The 20,038-nt window shown below is 38.5% G+C and overlaps 1 protein-coding gene across 1 annotated transcript in view; it reads left to right on the top strand.

Annotated features, from left to right (window-relative positions):
• Nucleotides 1-20,038, top strand: part of HSD17B12 (hydroxysteroid 17-beta dehydrogenase 12) — a 173,115-nt gene that overhangs the window by 94,428 nt on the left and 58,649 nt on the right. Inside the window, exon 4 of the mRNA XM_033207762.1 lies at nt 19,208-19,315. Within this exon, the coding sequence (XP_033063653.1) occupies nt 19,208-19,315 (108 nt within the window). The remainder of the gene's footprint in view (nt 1-19,207; nt 19,316-20,038) is intronic.

Below are 20,038 nucleotides of genomic sequence, written 5' to 3'. Positions count from 1 at the left end.
AAACTTACAACATTAGTTTTATGCAGCATGTTCTTTAAAATACCAAGAGCTGTTACTGGAGCATGATGCTGTGACCATGAATTAGTCATTAGGAGACCCCGATTCATCTGTGTCTTCCTCTGTGGATCTTTGTGGCCCGAGATACCTGGCTGTCTATTGTACTTTGTGTGAAACAGATGTGACTGAATTCACATCTGTGATTGAAGACTGTGTGTTCCACATAAGTGAGAAGGTTGTTTTAAGGATCAAATGAGAATGTATTGGAGAACATTTTGAATGTAAGGCGAGTTTAACTTGCAGTCTTTCCCTTTGCTGGTATAGTATGTTCCTTGCTTTAATGGGCCAAAATGAGAAATAAAACTGCCACCTGTCCTGAACAGTGTGCAAAATATCTTCCACATGATGCATTACTGCTTTCCCATTGGGTAAGATGTTCAATGAGAGTTACTGAATTTCGTTCATCTTACTGCTGTTTATCATCCTGGTATCTAGTACCTACTGATAAAGAAAACTTGGCTTCTTTTTTCATTTTTTATCCTAATTGGCTGCAGAATTATTGGTAATCCATTGGCATTTGCAAAATAATTTTTGCTGATCTGGATATTTGAGATAGTCTCTGAGATTTCATGGGAAGTATTGGTAGCAGGATGCAAGTGATCTGCTCCCTCTCATCCCCCAGTGCCCTCTCCACTCCCTGTTACTGCATATCATATTACCTCACATGCTCTCTGCTGTTCAGGGTATCATCTCATGTGTATGGTATTCTTATCTTTTCTTTCTTTTTTTTTGAAACAGAATTTCACTCTTGTTGCCCAGGCTAGAGTGCAATGACGTGTTCTCAGCTCACTGCAACCTCCGCCTCTCGAGTTCAAGTGATCCTCCTGCCTCAGCCTCCCAAGTAGCTGGGATTACAGGCATCCGCCACCATGCCTGGCTAATTTTTTTGTATTTTTAGTAGAGATGGGGTTTTCACCATGTTGGCCAGTCTGGTCTCAAACTCCTGACCTCACGTGATCCGCCTACCTCAGCCTCCCAAAGTGGTGGGATTACAGGCATGAGCCACTGCCCCTGGCCTATGTGTATGATATTCTTATCATACGTATGTTACATATGTAATATATGTGTATACAATACATATGTTGTGTATGTAATACATGTGTATACCATACATATGTTACATATGTAATATATGTGCATACCATACATATGTTACATAACCATACATCAATTAGGCTGCTCAGGATATCATCTCATATGTATTGTTTTTAGTCTTTCTAAGGAAAATGTTTAGAAGCTAAATAAAGATTATTAGAACGTGACTTATCACCTGTCTTTACCATTGCCACTGGGATAAAATAGGTGACCAGGGTTCACAAATACTCCAGAATGCTCAGCATGGCTCTTGAATGTATTACTCACATTCTTTTCTTTATGACTTTGTGCCTTTCGCTGTTGCCTGTGGTACATCTTTTCTCAAATTCTTCCTGCACCTTTCCCCAAGGTGGCCTTCACTAGAGTATATGTGGCCCTGCCTTGGATTATGATTTGTTTTACATACTTTATTTTTTATATATATTATAACAGATATGTGTATTTTATAATAAAAATGTTATATCTTTGGCATGAGAAGGAATCCCAGAATCTGGGGCATATGTGCATGCAGCCTAGTCACACCTATAACCTCTTCTCCTCAAACTGTGTTTTTGGCTTTGGTGGTAACAAATATAAGCATTCTGCAGTTTCCCCGTTCTTATATTGTCTTCCCCCCAACACCTCCTTATAAGGTCATGGTGACCTATAAAAGTTTCTCTGAATTCACCAGCTTCACCTATTCTGTTGCTCTTAACTTTCCATGATACAATCTTCTTCTCCAATACAATGAATTCTTCCTTTGATCTGCACCCCAACACTGTTTTTGATGCCTGATTAAAGAAATTATGGCATAGCTATTCTATGTAATATTATGCAGGGATGCTATGAAATCATTAAAAATGTCTGTATATGCTGATGTGGAAGGTCATCTTTAGTGAAAAAAAAGCAAGTTGCAGAATAGCATTTTTAGAGAAAGTCTGGTCTGTCTTTTGTTTTAAAAAAAGAATACTCCACATTCACACAAATGCCAAAACTCACGAACCAATTCTGTTTGTAGATAACATGTAGATACACATCAAAAAAGTTCTGCAAGATAACAGCCCAGACATTTCACCGTGGCTATCTCTGGGCAGTAAGAAAACCAAACTTATTATTTGAGTGTCATGGACCTTCTTGTGAATCCAAATGGTAAAACGTATATTCCTACAAAAATACATGTATATATATACACACAGAATATTTTGCCAATAATTTTAGGAACTTTCCTTACTGTCCAAGTCATTCTCCTGAATTTTAAAAATGAAATTTTATTATATATTAAGTGTAATTAACTAATGCGTTTTAAGGCCAAATTTGTGATCTGATAGTCACATTTTTATAAGCTATATATATACTTTATAGTTTTTGGATCCTTAAGACAATCAGTATTTGGGAACATAATTTTACTACTTTAAGTTATTCCAGAGACTAATGGTATTATATGTGTGTATGTTATGGTTATTAGGTTTAACTATGATTGATTTAATAACAAATTCCAATTATAAAATTGTTTCTGTGGGCACATACAATCTACTTTTCAATATGTGTTTGATACACTTTCTGGGAATGCTTTAGGCAAAGTGTGGAGTTACCTATATATCATCAGCATGAAACTCAGTAAGTATTAACAACTAAGAAACTATTTTGCCCTTATAAAGCTCATATATTTATTTAGACCCTTTATCCACCAAGTAAAGGTCACAAATAAAACTCTCTCTTCTCAAATCAAGGCTTAAATTATAGCATTTAATCAGCCTGTATTATGCAGCATATATGTCAAAGATACTTGAAGGGACGCTCTCTAACCAAACTGGGACAAATTGCACATTAAAACTAAAATGATGGAAACAAATTTTAATCTGTCGATTAAAATAGGAGACCATGGCCGGGTGCGGTGGCTCACTCCTGTAATCCCAACACCTTGGGAGCCCAAGGCGGGAGGATTACCTGAGGTCAGGAGTTCAAGACCAGCCTGGCCAACATAGTGAAATCCCATCTACTATAAATACAGAAGTTAGCTGGGTATGGTGGCACGAGCCTGTAGTCCCAGCTACTCGGGAGGCTGAGGCAGGAGAATTGCTTGAACCAGGAAGTGGAGGTTGCAGTGAACCAGGATCACGCCACTGCACTTCAGCCTAGATGGCAGAGAGAAAATCCGTCTCAAAAAAAAAAAAAAAAAAAAGGAAAGCATGAGCCCACCTCCCATCATAATAATGATAGGTAAATGAATGAAATGAAATTTTTACGAGGAATGGGATTTAATGTAGTCTTAAAGTATCTTCCCACAGGATACAAAAAAACTTGCAAATTAAAAAGGGATAAATAGTAGCTTTTTAGTGAAGGAAACTGGCAGACACTACCTTAATAAGAGACTAAAGTTATCATCGTCAGTACTGGGACAAATCAAAATGATGTGCCACCTGATGGGATGCAGTGAGAAACACAGCATCACTTCTGTGATATTCTGGCCAAAAGTGCATATCCTGAGTCTAATCATGAGGAAGTATACAAACCTAAGTTGAGGGACATTCTACAAAGTAATTGGCCTGTAATCTTCAATGTGTCAAGGATATGAAGGTCAAGGACAGACCAAAAGACTGTTCCAGATTGAAGGAGGCTAACCAGAATGGTAGCTAAATGCATCAGTTGAGATATTGGTGGGACAACTAGTAAAAATTGACAGGCTCTGAGGATTACAAGATAGTAATTATTCATCAATACTAATTATTCATCAGTGTTAATTTCTTGATTTCGATGGTTGTATTATATCATTTAGGAGACTGTAGTAAGTACATACTAAGGCAGCATTCTCAACTTTTTAGTCTCAGACCCCTTTTATACCCTTAAATATTATTGAGGACTCCAAAGAGCTTTTTTTTTTTCCACCTTTTTTTTTTAAATTATACTTTAAGTTTTGGGATACATGTGCAGAACATGCAGGTTTGTTACACAGGTGTACACGTGCCATGGTGGTTTGTTCCACCCATCAACTCGTAATCTACATTAGGTATTTCTCCTAATGCTATCCCTCTGCTTGCCACCCACCCCCTGAACAGGCCCCAGTGTTTGATGCTCCCTTCGCTATGTCCATGTGTTCTCATTCTCATTGTTCAGCTCCCACTTATGAGTGAAAGCATGCGGTGTTTGGTTTTCTGTTCTTGTGTTGGTTTGCTGAGAATGATGGTTTCCAGCTTCATCCATGTCCCTGCAAAAGACATGAACTCATCCCCAAAGAGCCTTTGTTTACATAGGATACCACTATCAATGTTTATCACATTATAAATTGAAACTGAGAAACTTAAAAAATAATTATTTAACTCACTTAAAAATAACAATAAACCCTTTACATGTTAACACTACACATTTTGAGGGAAAATAACTATATAGTCTGAAACAAAACAAAATGTAGTGAGAACAATCACATTGTTTTACATTTACAAAATCTCTTTAATATCTGGCATTGTAGCAGGATGAGTCGCAGACAAAACTCCTCAGACACCGGATTAAAGAAGGAAGAGGCTTTATTTGGCCAGGAGCATCGGCAGACTTGTGTCTTAAGAGCTGAGCTCCCTCAAAAAGAAATCGTTGGCGCTTTTAAGGGCTTATAACTCTAAGGGGTCCACGTGAAAGAGTAGTGATAGATCAAGCAAGCATGGGGAATGTGACTGGGGGCTACATGCATAAGCTAACAGGACAGAAAGTTTTGCAATGCTTTTTCATACAATGTCTGGAATTTACAGATAACACAAGTAGTTTAGGTCAGGGATTGATATTATTGTTATTATTATTTTAACGACCAGGGCTGGGTGGTGATGCCAGGCCATCTGGCTATTTATCTTACTTCTGTTTCTTTTTAACTTTTTGCTTTTTTCTTTTCCCCGTCTTATAAACTAGGCAAGGGCAGGTGGGGGTGGAGGGCAGCAGGAGAAGTGGTGGTCTCCTTGCCTATTCCCCACCTTTGAGATATCCACTTATTAGTGGAAGCTCTCACTTTTATTTTTACTTTCCAAGTCTCTTTGTGAGACAGAGCGATAGTGATTCATGTAATACACTTGTGCTGAAGTTTTCTGATGAACCAAGGTAGCAACAAAACCTTTTATCATTTGAAGGAGCAAGGGTAATACACAGGGAAGCAGCAAGCAAGTTCTTATTACTAGCAGTATACTTATAATAAGGGTTTTAAATCTTCTTATAGCTGGAAATTGTTTTTCTAAATAAACACTTAGGATTAAACCTGTGCTAAACCTGTACAGGCACGTGTTCCAACTTTATCATGTCCTAAGCAGGTTAGTTCTTTTACTGGGTCTTAAAAGCCTTTTTTTAGTGAGCAACGTAGTATTTCTTAATAATAGAAGTGTTTGAGTCAGATGCTCGAACTTGTGGGCATCTGTTTGGGGAAAGAGTCAATTAAAGTAAAATTATTTTGAAGCGTTAACTTTTTTGCTTCTTAAGGCTATTGGTCTCTCATGTTAGCTTTTCTATAAACATAACATGAGGAAACGCTTAGGCTGCTGACAATGTTTTCAGCCAGCTAAGTAAATAGGTTTTTTTTTGGCTAAAGGAGGGGGCTCTGGTAACTTCTGGTTTATATGCTTAAAGAATGACTTAAAGACTCAGAATTGTTGCTGGGCCAGATGGGTTTGGGTTCCTTGACCAAGCAGTGTGTGTACAATGGGAACAACTTTTTTTTTTTTTTTCTTTTTTTGAGACGGAGTCTCACTCTGTCGCCCAGGCTGGAGTGCAGTGGCACAATCTCAGCTCACAGCAAGCTCCGCCTCCCAGGTTCACACCATTCTCCTGCCTCAGCCTCCCGAGTAGCTAGGACTACAGGGCTGCCACCATGTCCGGCTAATTTTTTGTATTTTTAGTAGAGACGGGGTTTCACCGTGTCAGCCAGGATGGTCTAGATCTCCTGACCTCCTGATCCGCCTGCCTCAGCCTCCCAATATGCTGGGATTATAGGTGTGAACCACCACGCCCAGCCGGGGACACCTTTCTACAGATAGTTGTTTCTTCTAGCATGATTAAGGGGGATAACAACAACAAAGCAATGTACAGCATATTCCTGTCTAGCAAGGGCAAAAGAGGTCCTTTCCTGGGAAAAACAGTTAATATTACAGGAAAACTATTAGTCTTTAAGGTTTTTAACTACATTTACTTGCTTGAGGAGTCCTCAAGCTTTGGCTGTGCGTAGACTAGCCAGCTTCCAGGATGTGACTAGAGCAGAGCTTGCTCTAGTCCAAACATAGTTTAGTCTAAAACATAGTTAGATTTGCATATCTACTTCTGCATTCAGTCTACTGCAATTTGTTATTGTGGTTGAAGTAGGAGGAAATCTGGCTTTACATGGATGCGTAGTTGGAGAAGAGAAAGCTATTTTAATATCTTCTTTGGATGATTGTGGATATTCTTTTGGTACATCAAAACATTCTAAGTGAAAGCTTCTTAAAAGTTAGTTGCAATATGAAATCTGAAATTACATCAATTTTTTATACTCAGTGACATTAAAATATTAAATTCATTGTTCTACCTCACAGTCTGAATAGGTCTTTTATCCATCATGACTTTGTAACTTTATGCATTGATCACTTGGAAAATATTGGTTCCTGAATTTTGCAGGTCTTCCAAATGTTGACACAGTATCAAAGATAATCACAATTGTTAATATCACCCCCAATCTTATCAGAAAAGTTTTTTCTCTTAAGCTGATGGGGGTGGATACAAGTTTTCCAAAACTCTTATTTTCATTTAAAAAGCTCAAATTTTATCATGGGCAGCAAATATTGTTGCTTGTTTTCCTTGAAGTGACAAACTAATCTCATTCATTTTTGAGAATATGCCTGCTAAATTCAAATAAGCATCGTTTTTTCTGTCAGTTGTTCTTTCATATAAAGTGGTGTTGCGTGAAAAAAAGGGGCTAATTCAGCTCACGACTCAATTGCACAAATGCTTTTCCTCAAGACAGCCATTGTATTAGGAACACAGAAAAAGTGCTTCATGCATACCTTCCATTTTGTCACACAGAACATTAAAAAGATTTATACTCAAATAGAGATTTAATAAAATTAATGATTTTCACTGCTTCATCAAGGGGTATGTTTAAATGAAACTGATTTTTTTCTTTTTTACATGTGAAGAATACAATGACTTCCAATACAGCAAGGTACCACTGCTTTGATTCTTGTTTAGATTCTAGCAGTTTTACCCACCCTTGCTTTTCTCAATATAGTGAAGAGGGCAGAGAATATCAGTATTTTTTACTCTTCAGGGATCATGGATCACATTTTGAGAACCACTACATCAAAGTATTTTTGGGTGCTGGGCATCATGTCAGCAATTTAATCTAAAATGATTCAGGGGAAAAAAGTTATTTGTAGAATATATGCAGCTTTCCTGGTTTGAGATTATTTCAAAATTTAAAAAACAACACAACCTTTCAAATGTTGAAAACTGATATTTGTGAGAATAATTATTTTAAACTTCAGCAATATACCAGTAAGTTATCGTACAGATTGGATAACTTAATGTTATTTAGTAGCATTCTTGGCGTATAGTCGATGCTCAGAAATTGATAACTGTATTATTACTCCTGTTTTGTTGGTAGAATGTTAACTATATCTCTATACATTTTATATGGTATCTCTGTGTCTTTTAGGGAATCCTAGGGTCAAAATGACTTGTGTCAAGTTCTTATTCTTTGTTTGTTTGCTTTTTGAGACAGAGTCTTGCTCTGTCGCCCAGGTTGGAGGGCAGTGGTGATCTTGGCTCACTTCAGCCTCCACCTCCTGGGTTCAAGTGATTCTCATGCCTCAGCCTCCAGAGTAGCTGAGATTATAGGCATGTGCCACTACGCCAGGCTAAGTTTTGTATTTTTAGTAGACACTGGATTTCAGCATGTTGGCCAGGCTGGTCGTGAGCTACCGACCTCAGATGATCCACCTGCCTCCGCCTCCCAAAGTGCTGGGATAACAGGTGTGAGCCACCTAGCCTTGCCTTCAAATTCTTATTCATTGTTCTGAAAGTATAGGAGAACAGATTGTGTATCAACTGCCTTTGCTTTTATTTTGTATTAATATGTAAAAACTATGCTGTTTTGATACATGAAGACAGGGTGTTTTCTGTGTTGAACAGAAAGATTGTTAAACTCTTGACAAAATATTGTTGAAATATCTTTATCTAAGTGTAAATGGCAATGAAGTAAATACTTGGCTGGGTGCAGTGACTGACACCTGTAATCCCAACACTTTGGGAGGCCGAGGCGGGTGGATCACCTGAGGTCGGGAGTTCAAGACCAGCCTGGCCAACATTGTGAAACTCCATCTCTACTAAAAATACAAAAATTAGCCGGGCACTGTGGCAGGTGCTTGTAGTCCCAGCTTCTCGGGAGGCTGAGGCAGGAGAATTGCTTGAACCTGGGAGGTGGAGGTTGCAGTAAGCCAAGATTACACCACTACACTCCAGCCTGGGTGACAGAGCAAGACTCCATCTTGGAAAAACAAAAATACTACTACTAATAATAAAGTAAATACTCATTTCAATAGCTATTTTAAATTTTATGGTGAGTTTTCTGCCCCAAAGTTCCTTTTTAAAAAAAAAAAAAAGAAACAAAATCAACTGTTAAGGCTTCTTTTTTCTAACTTCCAAAATGGGAGATCCAGACCTTTGAAAAGAATACTTTTTTCCTGTGGCAAGATTTTACAAAACCAGAGTGGAATCTCATAAGAACAAAGTGACAGGTTAAAATAAAAAGGGGTTACTTTAAAAAAAAATTAGCTCAATCAGCATTTTTAAAATAAAGGTACTGTGTGATATTTGACTTCTAATTAACTTTAGCAATCTTTATGCGTGAAAGAAGAAGGGAGAAATAGTATGGTGGGTTACAAGAATATCTCTTTTTGCTTTCTAACTTGATTTGGAGGTCACGGTTATCCTGCATGGAAAATTGGTCAGCTCTGGCCCAAATCTTGGTAGTCATTTCATTTTTCAAGCTAACAAAGAGAGAGAAAGCAACTTACCTCAAGGAAAGACTCGTTTTACTAACAGAGAGACACATTTCATATGATTAAAAAAATGCTGGGACATAATCACAGGAGCATTGCCTCATATGCAGAACTAGAAGGACTGTTTTAGCTATAAAATGTGACGTTTCATTAACTAGATTTCTAAAGCAAATGTATAAAACCACTGTGTTCTCTCTCTTCGTAGAGCTGTTTGTCTGCTCAGTTGTAAAGTCCTGCGGGCTGTCACTCAGAAGTCCCTCCCAGCCCAGCCTGCCTTCCTCTTCCCACTGCTGTCTCTCTCTCCATGGGACCCTCCTCTCTCATGGGACTAATGAAGCAGCTGCTTTGTTCTCTGCCTGCCACCTGTCACTTTTTATAACAAGCTGTGTATCTTCTACTCTGCCACTGTCATTTCCTTCCTCAAAAAAAAAAATGAAGTGTGATCTTGTAACTTCTCACTGTAATAACCTCTCCTAAGTAATTATAACACACAGGAGGAAATAGAAACTTTTTATAGGGCTGATTCCATAGGCCTGTGACTTGAGCATTTGCATGGGGCCCCACACTTAGAAGGGTCCATACTTGGTTTAATGCTCTGCTGTTACCATCTTGAAATTCTTAATAACTTTTGAACAAGGGTGTCCCACATTTTTATTTTACACTGGGTCCCACAAATGAAGTAGCTAGTCCTATTTGTTATCTCGGACCATACAACCTCCACCAGCTCTCATCCACAAATTTTCTCTCCGCTTCTCTGTGTGCACCACATATGCCATCCACAGAGATTCTTAAAACATGCTATTCGTTTTCTGTGCTTTCTGTTTTTGCCAACATCTGCCCTTTCTTGGTAGGGCCAATTCCTACTCTTCACCAAAAACTCCACACAGATGTTACCTACTATATAAAATAGCACTCTGCAAGAATGAGTTGCTTTCTCTTTGATGCTTTGTTTATATTTATTAGAGCAGCAATTGGATTTACACATATCTCCTTCATCCAAATATAACCTATTTGAGGGTATTTGTTATTGTCCTCAGGGGGAAGCCTGACACATGGGCACGACTTAGTATGTATTTCTTGAATTTACTCAATCAAAACATTTATTGAGCTCCTATAAAGTACCAGGTACTGTTGGGCTTTGAGTATACAGTAGTGAAGAGCAAAAAACAGGCACAGATCCTGCCCTCATAGAGCTTACAGTTTAGGGAGTGAGATGCTTTGCCAGATTGCAACTGGCCGTGCTCCTGATTAAATGAATGAGCACATGGGCCTTGGTTTAGAATGGGAAATCTTTTTGTCTCTTTGACTACCGGTGGTGGTGGAATATTATGATCCCTAGAGTACTGGGAATTTTGCATTTGGAAGCTGACCCAGGTCATTTGGTGACATTAAAGAGAAGGGTGGGCCAGGCATGGTGGCTTCACGCCTGTAATCCCAGCACTTTGGGAGCTCATAGCAGGGAGATCACTTGAGCCCATGAGTTTGAGACCAGCCTGGGCAATATGACAAAACCCCCAAAATTAGATGGGCATGGTGGCCTGCACCTGTGGTCTCAGCTACTTGGGAGGCTGAGATGGGAGGATCTCTTGAACCCAGAAGGTCCAAGCTGCAGTGAGTCATGTCCACGCCACTGCACTGTACCCCGTGTGACAGAGAGAGACCCTGTCCTACTGCCCACTGCCCCCTCCTCCCAAAAAGAGAGAGAAGGGTGACTGTCAGCAAGGTTCCCAGGCTTCTTTCATCAAATCTGAGATACCATTGATCATGAAGCAACGATGCAGCTTATAACCACTAAGAAGGAAAATTCACCAATTAGACTGACTTGCCATAAATTATGAAACACCTTGATTTCAGAGATGAAAAGTGAATTAAAATGTACACCTTGGAATAGATAACATACAATAATTTAAAGGTTAATTACAAGGAAATTGAGTCAAGGAAATACTTGGACGCTAAAGGCAAGGCCAAAAATAGTACATCATGACCATTGATTCCACGGATGATATGGTAATGAATCACTTTTTAAAGCAGAATCAGATGTTCATGTCAGCTTGAAAAAATATGCAGCTGATGCAAGGAGGTAAGAGTTAACGATATGGATTATACCTACAGCAGCCTATGCTATTAAGGAAAAAACAACTATTTGTTAAGCAGCTATCTTGGTAGATATCGGCAGATAGAGAAGTCCCCCCGTGTCTGCAGGGGATATGCCACAAGATCCCCAGTGAATGCTTGAAACTGTGGATAGTGCTGAACCCTATATACCTATATATGCTCTTTTTTTGATCTGATAACCAAGAGAGCTACTAAGTGACTAAAGAGTGGGTGGTGTGTACAGCATGGATATGCTGGACAAAGGTATGATTCACACTAAGAGCAGGACAGTGCAAGATTTCATCATGCTAATTAGAATGGCATGCAATTTAAAACTTATGAATTATTATGGGCTGGGCACAGTGGCTTACGCCTGTAATCCCACCACTTTGGGAGGCTGAGACAGGTGGATCACCTGAGGTCAGGAGTTCGAGACCAGCCTGGCCAACATGGTGAAACCCTGTCTCCAATAAAAAATACAAAAATTAACGGGCCGTGGTAGCAGGCGCCTGTAATCCCAGCTACTTGGGAGGCTGAGGCAGGAGAATCTCTTGAACCCAGGAGGTGGAATTTGCAGTGAGCCGAGATTACGCCCTTGCATTCCAGCCTGGGCAACAAAGAAAAACGCCATCTCAAAAAAAAAAAAAAAAAAAAAAAAACTGTGTAGGGTGGGTATTGTTTTTTGTGGTTTTATAGGCTAAGAAATGGTATTCTTGAAAGTTCAAAGGCTTGAGTGAAGGGCCTTAGGCCAACAACCAGTTGAGTTGGCACTCAAGTGCAGGGCTTCTAACTGCATCCCAGGCTCTTCCACTGAACTCTGCTTTCATATCGCTAGCAGTAGCATCTTGGAATCTTAAGTGTAGTAATCTTAAGAATGATGTTTTGGGCCGGGAGCAGTGGCTAATGCCTGTAATCCCAGCACTTTCGGAGGCCAAGGCAGGCGGACCACCTGAGGTCAGGAGTTCGAGACCAGCCTGGCCAACATGGCAAACCCTGACTCTATTAAAAATACAAAACTTAGCTGGGCATGGTGGTGGGTACCTGTACTCTCAGCTACTTGGTAGGCTGAGGCAGGAGAATCGTTTGAACCTGGGAGGCAGAGGTTGTAGTGAGCTGAGATCACGTCACTGCACTCCAGCCTGGGTGACAGAGACTCTGTCTCAAAAAAAAAAAAAAAATGAATATTTTGCTTTTTTCTCCCCTCAAAAGATAAAATTCAGATACTTCTATGGACCTTTTGCTTACCAAGTGCAGGAAAATCAACATTGCTGTATGAAAATTTCTTCAAGAGTGGTTTGTCCAAGAGTTTACAATGCCTGGACCAACTGTAGAACTCAAAGCTTTCAAAAGGATGGGGCCTATTCACGTCCTATCAATAGAATAGATTCACGCAGCATAAGGTTTTTATTTATTGCAGGTGTTTGTTCTAGTTAAAGAGGCTATAATGAAAAAAATATAATAACCTTGGCTTAAAATAAAGAAATGCTTGGTTTGAGTTAGAATCCTGATGAGCTATGATTAATTTTTTGGCTTGACTGAAAGTGGGTCTCTTCATATGAGATTAAAATTGTCATGAATATTTTTCCAAGGGCAACATAAAAAAAGGAAATAGACCATTATTTGTGTAGCATCTCTGTTAATTGTAATTCAATGGGCCTTTAAAAATGGAGTCAGATCAATTATTCCCTTCTAGGACACAATCACCTTCTCCAAAGCCATATAAGGCAGGCTTTCTTTGTTGGGGGTTGTCTCACCCCAAGGGATAGGGATGTAAGGATAGGTAAGTCCTGGGAGTTGTGGGGAAAAGAAGACAGGAAATGAAGGGAAGTGGAGAGAAATTGGTTAGGGGACTTCGTTTTTTTCTTTTCCCCTTAAAATTAGAGAAAGTACAAAAGACTTGTCTTGCATCTTTTAAATCTCTAAATACTGTAAAACATAATTTTATGTGAAAATGGAGAGCTTTTTTTTTTTAAAAAAAGAGTACGAGACATTTTTATAGTTACAAACTGAATTTTATGAATTTAGATTTAAGATGCTAAAATTGGTACGCATTGAATATGGTGCTATTTCTCTAAGAGTCTCCTCTCCCCAACTCATTATCTTTTCCAAGACTGGAATAAGGGAGATTGGTCCATGACTAAAATATCCTCAACCTTCATATATGTGCCCCTGAGCCAAGCTCCTGGAGTAGTTTATTCATGAGATGGGATGGTTTCTAAGGTTTCTTATAACTCTAAAATGTTTGAATTTATATGAGAATGATAGTCCAGACCTGTGTATGACAGATGGAGTAACTGAACTGTCTCTCAATTTGTCTTTTTTTTTTTTTTTTTTGAGAGCTAGAGTCTTGCTATGTTGTCCTGGCTGGTCTCAAACTGCAGGGCTCAAATGATCCTCTTGCTTCAGCCCCCAGAGTAGGTGGTACTACAGGTGTGCACCACCGCACCCTACTCTAGCTTACATTTTAATATGCCTAATGTTCTGTCTTATACATATATTTCTTACTAGCATGTAAGAAATGTAATTTCTATAGGGAGGATTCAAGAAGTATTGAGAAGATGATTTTAATGAATCAGCTGTGTTGGCCTAGCTTTATTTACTCATTTAAAAAACATTGAGCAGAATGACCTCTGCTTTATGCCAGACATGGTGCTAGCTGCAGGGAATACAAAGATGACAAAGAGTGCTCCCTGTTTAAGAAACAGACTCTTTGCTTAATATATTAAATTAAGTGCCTCGTAGGGTTGTATAGAAGGTCTCTAGGAGCACAGCAGAGAGTGGAAGTAGCTTTACCTTGGAGGAAATGGGAATAGTGAAAAATATGTCCACGGATGCGGTAACATGACTCGAATCTTAAAGAATGTTATAATAATGTTATAATATGGAAAAAATGAGGAAGGGTGATATGACAGGAATTTCATAATGGATAGTACCTGAAACTTACAGGGGAAGGCAGGCTGTTTATTTGGAGCAGATGTAGGGACAAAGGAGTGTCAACATATATATTTTGGTTTTATTAATAGAAAAAAACACAAATAACACACAACTTTATATAGATTAGACTTCTTTTATAACATTCCCAGACTTAATATCCCTAGCCACCTAGGGCAAAAATTTGAGGAAAGTCCTTCTAAAACCTATAAAATTATTCTTACAGAAAGAGAAATTTAAAAGGAGATGCCAATTTGTTGAGCAAAATGAAAATGATAATGACCATAGCTGGAAGTACGATAAACCTAAGGCCATTCTGAATATATTTATCACCTTTCTTGGCTTGCACCTAAAAATGTGTGAGTTTTAATATTGAGAGGTGTTTCAGCAGCATCTTGAGACGATTGCAGGGTTTAGTTCCTTTTCTGTCAATTCCAGACTTGACCTTGAATGAATTCTGAATACTCTGTGTCGTAAACAGCAGTGTGACTGTAGGAGTGGGGCATGTGCTCTTGCAGGTGATGGAATGGTTTGAGGCCAATTACAATATTCATTATTCTATAGCACTATTGTTGTAAATAATATTTGCTTTCTGCTTTTCCACAATTATAGTTATCTGGTTTTCAGTGGAGCAGTAGGTAGAAAGGGAGTGAATAGTATCAGCGTAGCTTAGCTTCATTCCCCGCTTTTTATGCCAGAGTTGCATTTCTGCCTCCATTTCTAGTTAGTTGACTGCCTTGAGTAGTTCATATCAGCCTTTTTCTTCTTGGTGTTTGGTCTTAGCCACTAGGCTGAGAGGCAGTTGGTCAAGACCATCTGAGAATTATTTTCATCTGAAAATAAAGTTGGGATGGGTCACGACTATATATATATATAACTACAACTGTAAGTAGTGGGATGCCAGCTCATACAATTTCAAATACCGACAGCTTGTCAATAGGCGTCAGTAGTACTGCCTATCTGTATATAATGGTGTATACTATTCTTATCATGGAATTCTTTAATTCTTTAAGAATTTGCAATCACAGGATTTTACTGTGAGACATTTAAACAAAACATTTGAATAAATGGAGAGCCCGGAGGAAATGCCACATTGTCATTCTTTAATTGAAATGTTTAATGCAATCCCAATCAAAACTGAGACTAAACAGGTGAGGATAAGCAATAAATTTTTAAAGAAGAACAACAAAGTAGACTTGCATTACTAGAAACATTAAAACCGATTTTAGATCTAGAATAACTAAATCTAGGGCATTGTGAAAGAACAGAAAAATAAGATAACAAACAGACTATACTTCTGGAATCAGAATCTTGTAGGTACAAGCTGTCCAATCATTTTAAACGTTCACCTGGATCAGCCATTGGATGAGGATGCTATGGAAAAAGCGTGATCCTGGACAAGTTAACTCTGCAGCGGAGGCTGACACCCAAAAGCTTTCTGCTGGTGATGCTCCCACAATTAGGGCAACATCAGTTTCATTGAAGGGGCGATTGCGTGGCTCATCTCATGTTCATTGCAACCTCCAAATCCAACTGTTTTTGCATCTTTATCCTACACACTTGTAGGATATTGGTTTTAACTTATTTCAACTCCTACTCTGGAAAACAGAGAGAGGCTGCATCATTTCTTAGACCTTTGTAATCAGTCAAGGATCAGAGTTCCAGAAGTACTACTCCAAAAGCTTTGGTAAGGTGCTTATTCTTCCCTAGCGGTGGGCTGTTGGTGAGTTGTAGACTAGTGGTTTTATGAAAAAAAACAGGTTGGGGAGGTGTGAAGGTGGAAATGAGGGCTGTGTTATGGGTATCTGGGATCTACTGTTTCAGGTGCTTAATTCACCCTTGTGCTGATGTTTAAAGTTAGAGGATTCTTGTCCATTTGTCTTCCCTTCTGTTGGCAGGGTCACATGCAGCATGATAGGCTATGGGAAGGGGGAGGATGCCTAGATTTACTTCTAGGCTGGTCTTCAAGCCCCAAGTTCAAGTCTCCTGAGTAGCTAGGACTACAGCTACACACCATCATTCTCGGCTTTTCCTTTGTAACATAGGCCAGCTACCTCCCACCTTAGCCTTCTAGAACCCCCCATTATAATTCTTATTCAATTGCCTTGGCCCAGAAAGAGACAGTTCCTGTCCTATTCTTATATATGCACATCTATCTTTGATTGACAGAACTCGATGGTGGAAGTGGAGGCAGTTCATAGAATTCTGAAAGCCCACCCACCCATGCCCCTGGTCAGTAGCATGCACGTACCATAATCCTTGGAAAGGAAATGTGGTGGGAGTCTGCTGAATTCTTCTGGGGAAATTTTCTCTCTATAAAAGGGACATATCACAGAGACATACGATTTCTGCCTCCGAACACTGTTGTTTGCATGCGATGCATGGAATGGCAGTGGCCCTCCAGAAAAGGAGCCAGCCTAAGGGAAAAGAGAGGAGGGTGGAAAGATCCCAGATCATTTGTGCCATTGTTGAGCAACTAAACAAAACAGAACCAAGTCCTTGTCTTCTTGAAGCTTAATTTGAGTCAAGACATATAGACAAGCATGTATATTATTAAAATACACTACCTAGTATATTAGAAGGTAGTAAGTACAATGGAATAAAATCAAGCAAGGAAGCGCATGAGGAGTGCTGGGGAGATGGTTGCATTTATTAAAGGGTGGGCAAGGCAGGCTTCTCTGAGAAGGTAACATTTGCTCAAGGACCCAACAGAGACAAGGGATGTGGAAGAGCATTCCAAACATAGGAAATGGTAAGTTTAAGTCCTAAGTGTACGTGGACAACATTCTGTATCTAAACAACTGCTAGGATCCCCTATGGCTAGAACTGAGGAGCAATGGGGAGAGTAGTTGGAGGTGAGTTCAGCCTAATAAACTCACGCTGTTTATTAGGCTGTTGCCAACGCCTTTTGGCTCTTACTCGGAGTGAGATGGAAATCTCTGGAGGTTTGTGAAGAGGTGGGTATCATGGTCTGACCTATGTTAAATAGGAAAAGCCGGGAACGATGGTGTGTGCCTGTAGTCCCAGCTACTAAGGAGACTTGAGCTCAGGCTTGAGACCCAATCTCTTAAAAGAAAAAAAAAAATGGAAAGGCTTACAATACAGGCAGTGAAGAAAAGTTGTTTTTTAAAAAAGGCAGTGTTCACGTTTCAGTTAGATTTTCCAGAATCTATGATTCTGGGAAATCTAGGTATGAATTCAGATATTTTAATTAACCTGAAAAACTTGTACCAGAAGCCATTTGCTTATCCTAATGTGAATACAAAGAGCTTGCTTTGGTTCAATACTAAATAACATTCTTTGTAAAAGTGTCATTGAGTCTTTTTAGCAACATATCTATACAAAACTCTACAATGTAAGTATGTACATTCATCTAATCCTGTGAGATGCAGAAGAGTGAATTTGGTTCAGGAGTTGTGAGGTGGCTTTTATTGATAGAAAATTTCCTGAATGTCAATACATAATACTAGTATGGAAAAATGCTTTGCTTTTCAAAATAAATAGATAAATTTACCTTACGTTATTCTCTAATGAAGTTTTTCATTTAATCAAAGGTATTTTTAACCTTTTGTTTTGGGGCTTTTTGTTTTCCCTTGTGAATCTGTGGCTATAATAAAATCAGCATTCTTTATTTACTGGTGGTAAAGTCTGTGAAATGTTGAAGTAGCCATGTTGGACCAGCTATTGTGAAATTACAGCTCTGTGTCTAACTTTCCACTACATGAGCACACATATAACTCATTTATATTAGAACAGTAAGTATACCTTTAACACCAAATAAGGTATTTTCTAGGTCAATTCTTCTTTTCAGTTTATTCATGGATTTCTACCTGGGGTCACTACTTTTCATTGAGTCTAACTAAGTATCAGATCTCTCATGAACCAGCTCTTTAGTTTTAGACAGAAATCCTTTTAGGTCAAGAACAGATACTTCCTACGAGGATTAATCCCGCATACTCTGTGATGAGCTGATACTGACTTTGACTGAAGAAAGATTTATTTTTGGAAGCAGGATTTTAAAATTAATTCTTTTGAATTCTCTGCAAGTTCTAAAGAGTAAGCATTCCTAGCTCACTGGACTTGGCTAAGTAAACTGAGTGGAGATGGTTGAGGAGAGAAAGAGAGTCTAGCCTTTATGGACTGCCTTCTGTGTACCATAGGTATCATGTGAGCCTCATGTCATCGGTTAGGTAGAATTATCTTCATTTTCGCAAGAGGATGCTGAGGCTCAAAGAAGACGTGTGACTTGCTTAAAGTCATTTTGCCAATATATGTAGAAATGAAATTGGTGCTCATGTCTGTGTGACCTCAAAGCCTGTACTGTCTCTTCACAGGGGCTGACTAGTGAAGGCAAAAGTAAATACTGTACATTAACTCAGATGAGTTTTGTTCCTCAGGGTCTCATTTCTGAAGCTATTATTTTCATCAGCACTGTTTGGACCTTAATAGTCTTATGTAAAGTAGAACACTGAGGTGTTTCTTGTGGCACTTTATGCCTTTATTACTGTGCATTTTGTGTGGATTTTAAAATGTAGTGATTATTAACTATTAACCAAGCTCCCAAATTATAATAAGATCCTGTTCATTTTATTTCCATTGTGATAAGATAGACTTTTTGTTTTAATGTATCACACTTTAAAATATTTTACAACATGAAGACTTCTTCCTGAAGTTATAGAGCACCAATTTACAATTAAAATCACAAAGCCAGTGATATTTAAAGAGTATATAACTTTATATGAATCATGTTTTATTATTTGTACCTAAGGGTCTAAAAGTAGTTCTCATTATTGATTTACAAAAGAGGAACTGATTAAGGAACATTCAGCCAGCTCTCTGTGACGACACTGGAATTTTTATTGCAGGACTAATGTGACCCTATATCATCTCTTAGATGGTCTCATGATTGCTTAAATTTATCCTGGTCTAAATTTTGTATCAAGTTGGGTGGGGGGAAATGTCTGAAAGGATAATGCTATCAAATGCCTTAATCTTCACTGCCATGTACTAATTTTCCCTACTCTCCCCATTTGTGTTTTCTTTTTCCCTAGAAGAAAAATTCAAAGTGGAGACAAGAACCATTGCTGTTGACTTCACATTAGAAGATATTTATGATAAAATTAAAACAGGCTTGGCTGGTCTTGAAATCGGTGTCTTAGGTTTGTATTTTTGCCACATTTATAGATTCTTCTTGTATTTATTATTTGACTTTATGACTTTGGATGTTAAGTGGTAAAATGACTAGTGAGAAAATTGTATTATGATTACTTAAGACATTATTAGTGAATAATATCACTAGATGACATGATACGTTTGAATTTGTGTTTTTAGTTCTATATTGACAACATACAATTTTGGTTATTTTCCTTGTTATTTCTGTTATTCTCTGTGTATATTTAGATATACAGTTGTCCCTGGGTATCTATGGGTATAGGTTCCAGGACCTCTGCAGATGCTCAAGTTCGTTATATAAAATGCCTTAGTATTTGCATATAGCTTATGCACATCCTTTTGTATACTTGAAATCATCTCTAGATTACTTATAATACCTAAAACAATGCCTACATATCACTTCATTTGTGCAGATTTAATGTGTAGACACGCTGGTAAACTCAAGTTTTGGTTTTTGGAACTTTGTGGAATTTATCCCCCCCAATTTTTTGCTTTGTCTCTTTTCTCCCCAATGTTTTTGACCCGCTGTTGGTTGAATCCATAAATGTGGAGCTCACAGATAATAGGACTGATGGTAGTTATAGTGCGATAATCCTTTAAGGTGGATGGTGCTGACTCATTTCCATACAGTTGAGGAAATGAAGGCTTAGAATAGTTTATTCAGCCTTTTGTTCACTATTACCCCCCTGAGAAGACTTTTTTTAAAAAAA

This window comes from Trachypithecus francoisi, unplaced genomic scaffold, assembly GCF_009764315.1.
Source record: "Trachypithecus francoisi isolate TF-2019V2 unplaced genomic scaffold, Tfra_2.0 Lachesis_group8, whole genome shotgun sequence".
NCBI classification, from domain to species: Eukaryota; Metazoa; Chordata; class Mammalia; order Primates; family Cercopithecidae; genus Trachypithecus; species Trachypithecus francoisi.
This window is presented reverse-complemented; position numbering and strand designations above follow the sequence as displayed.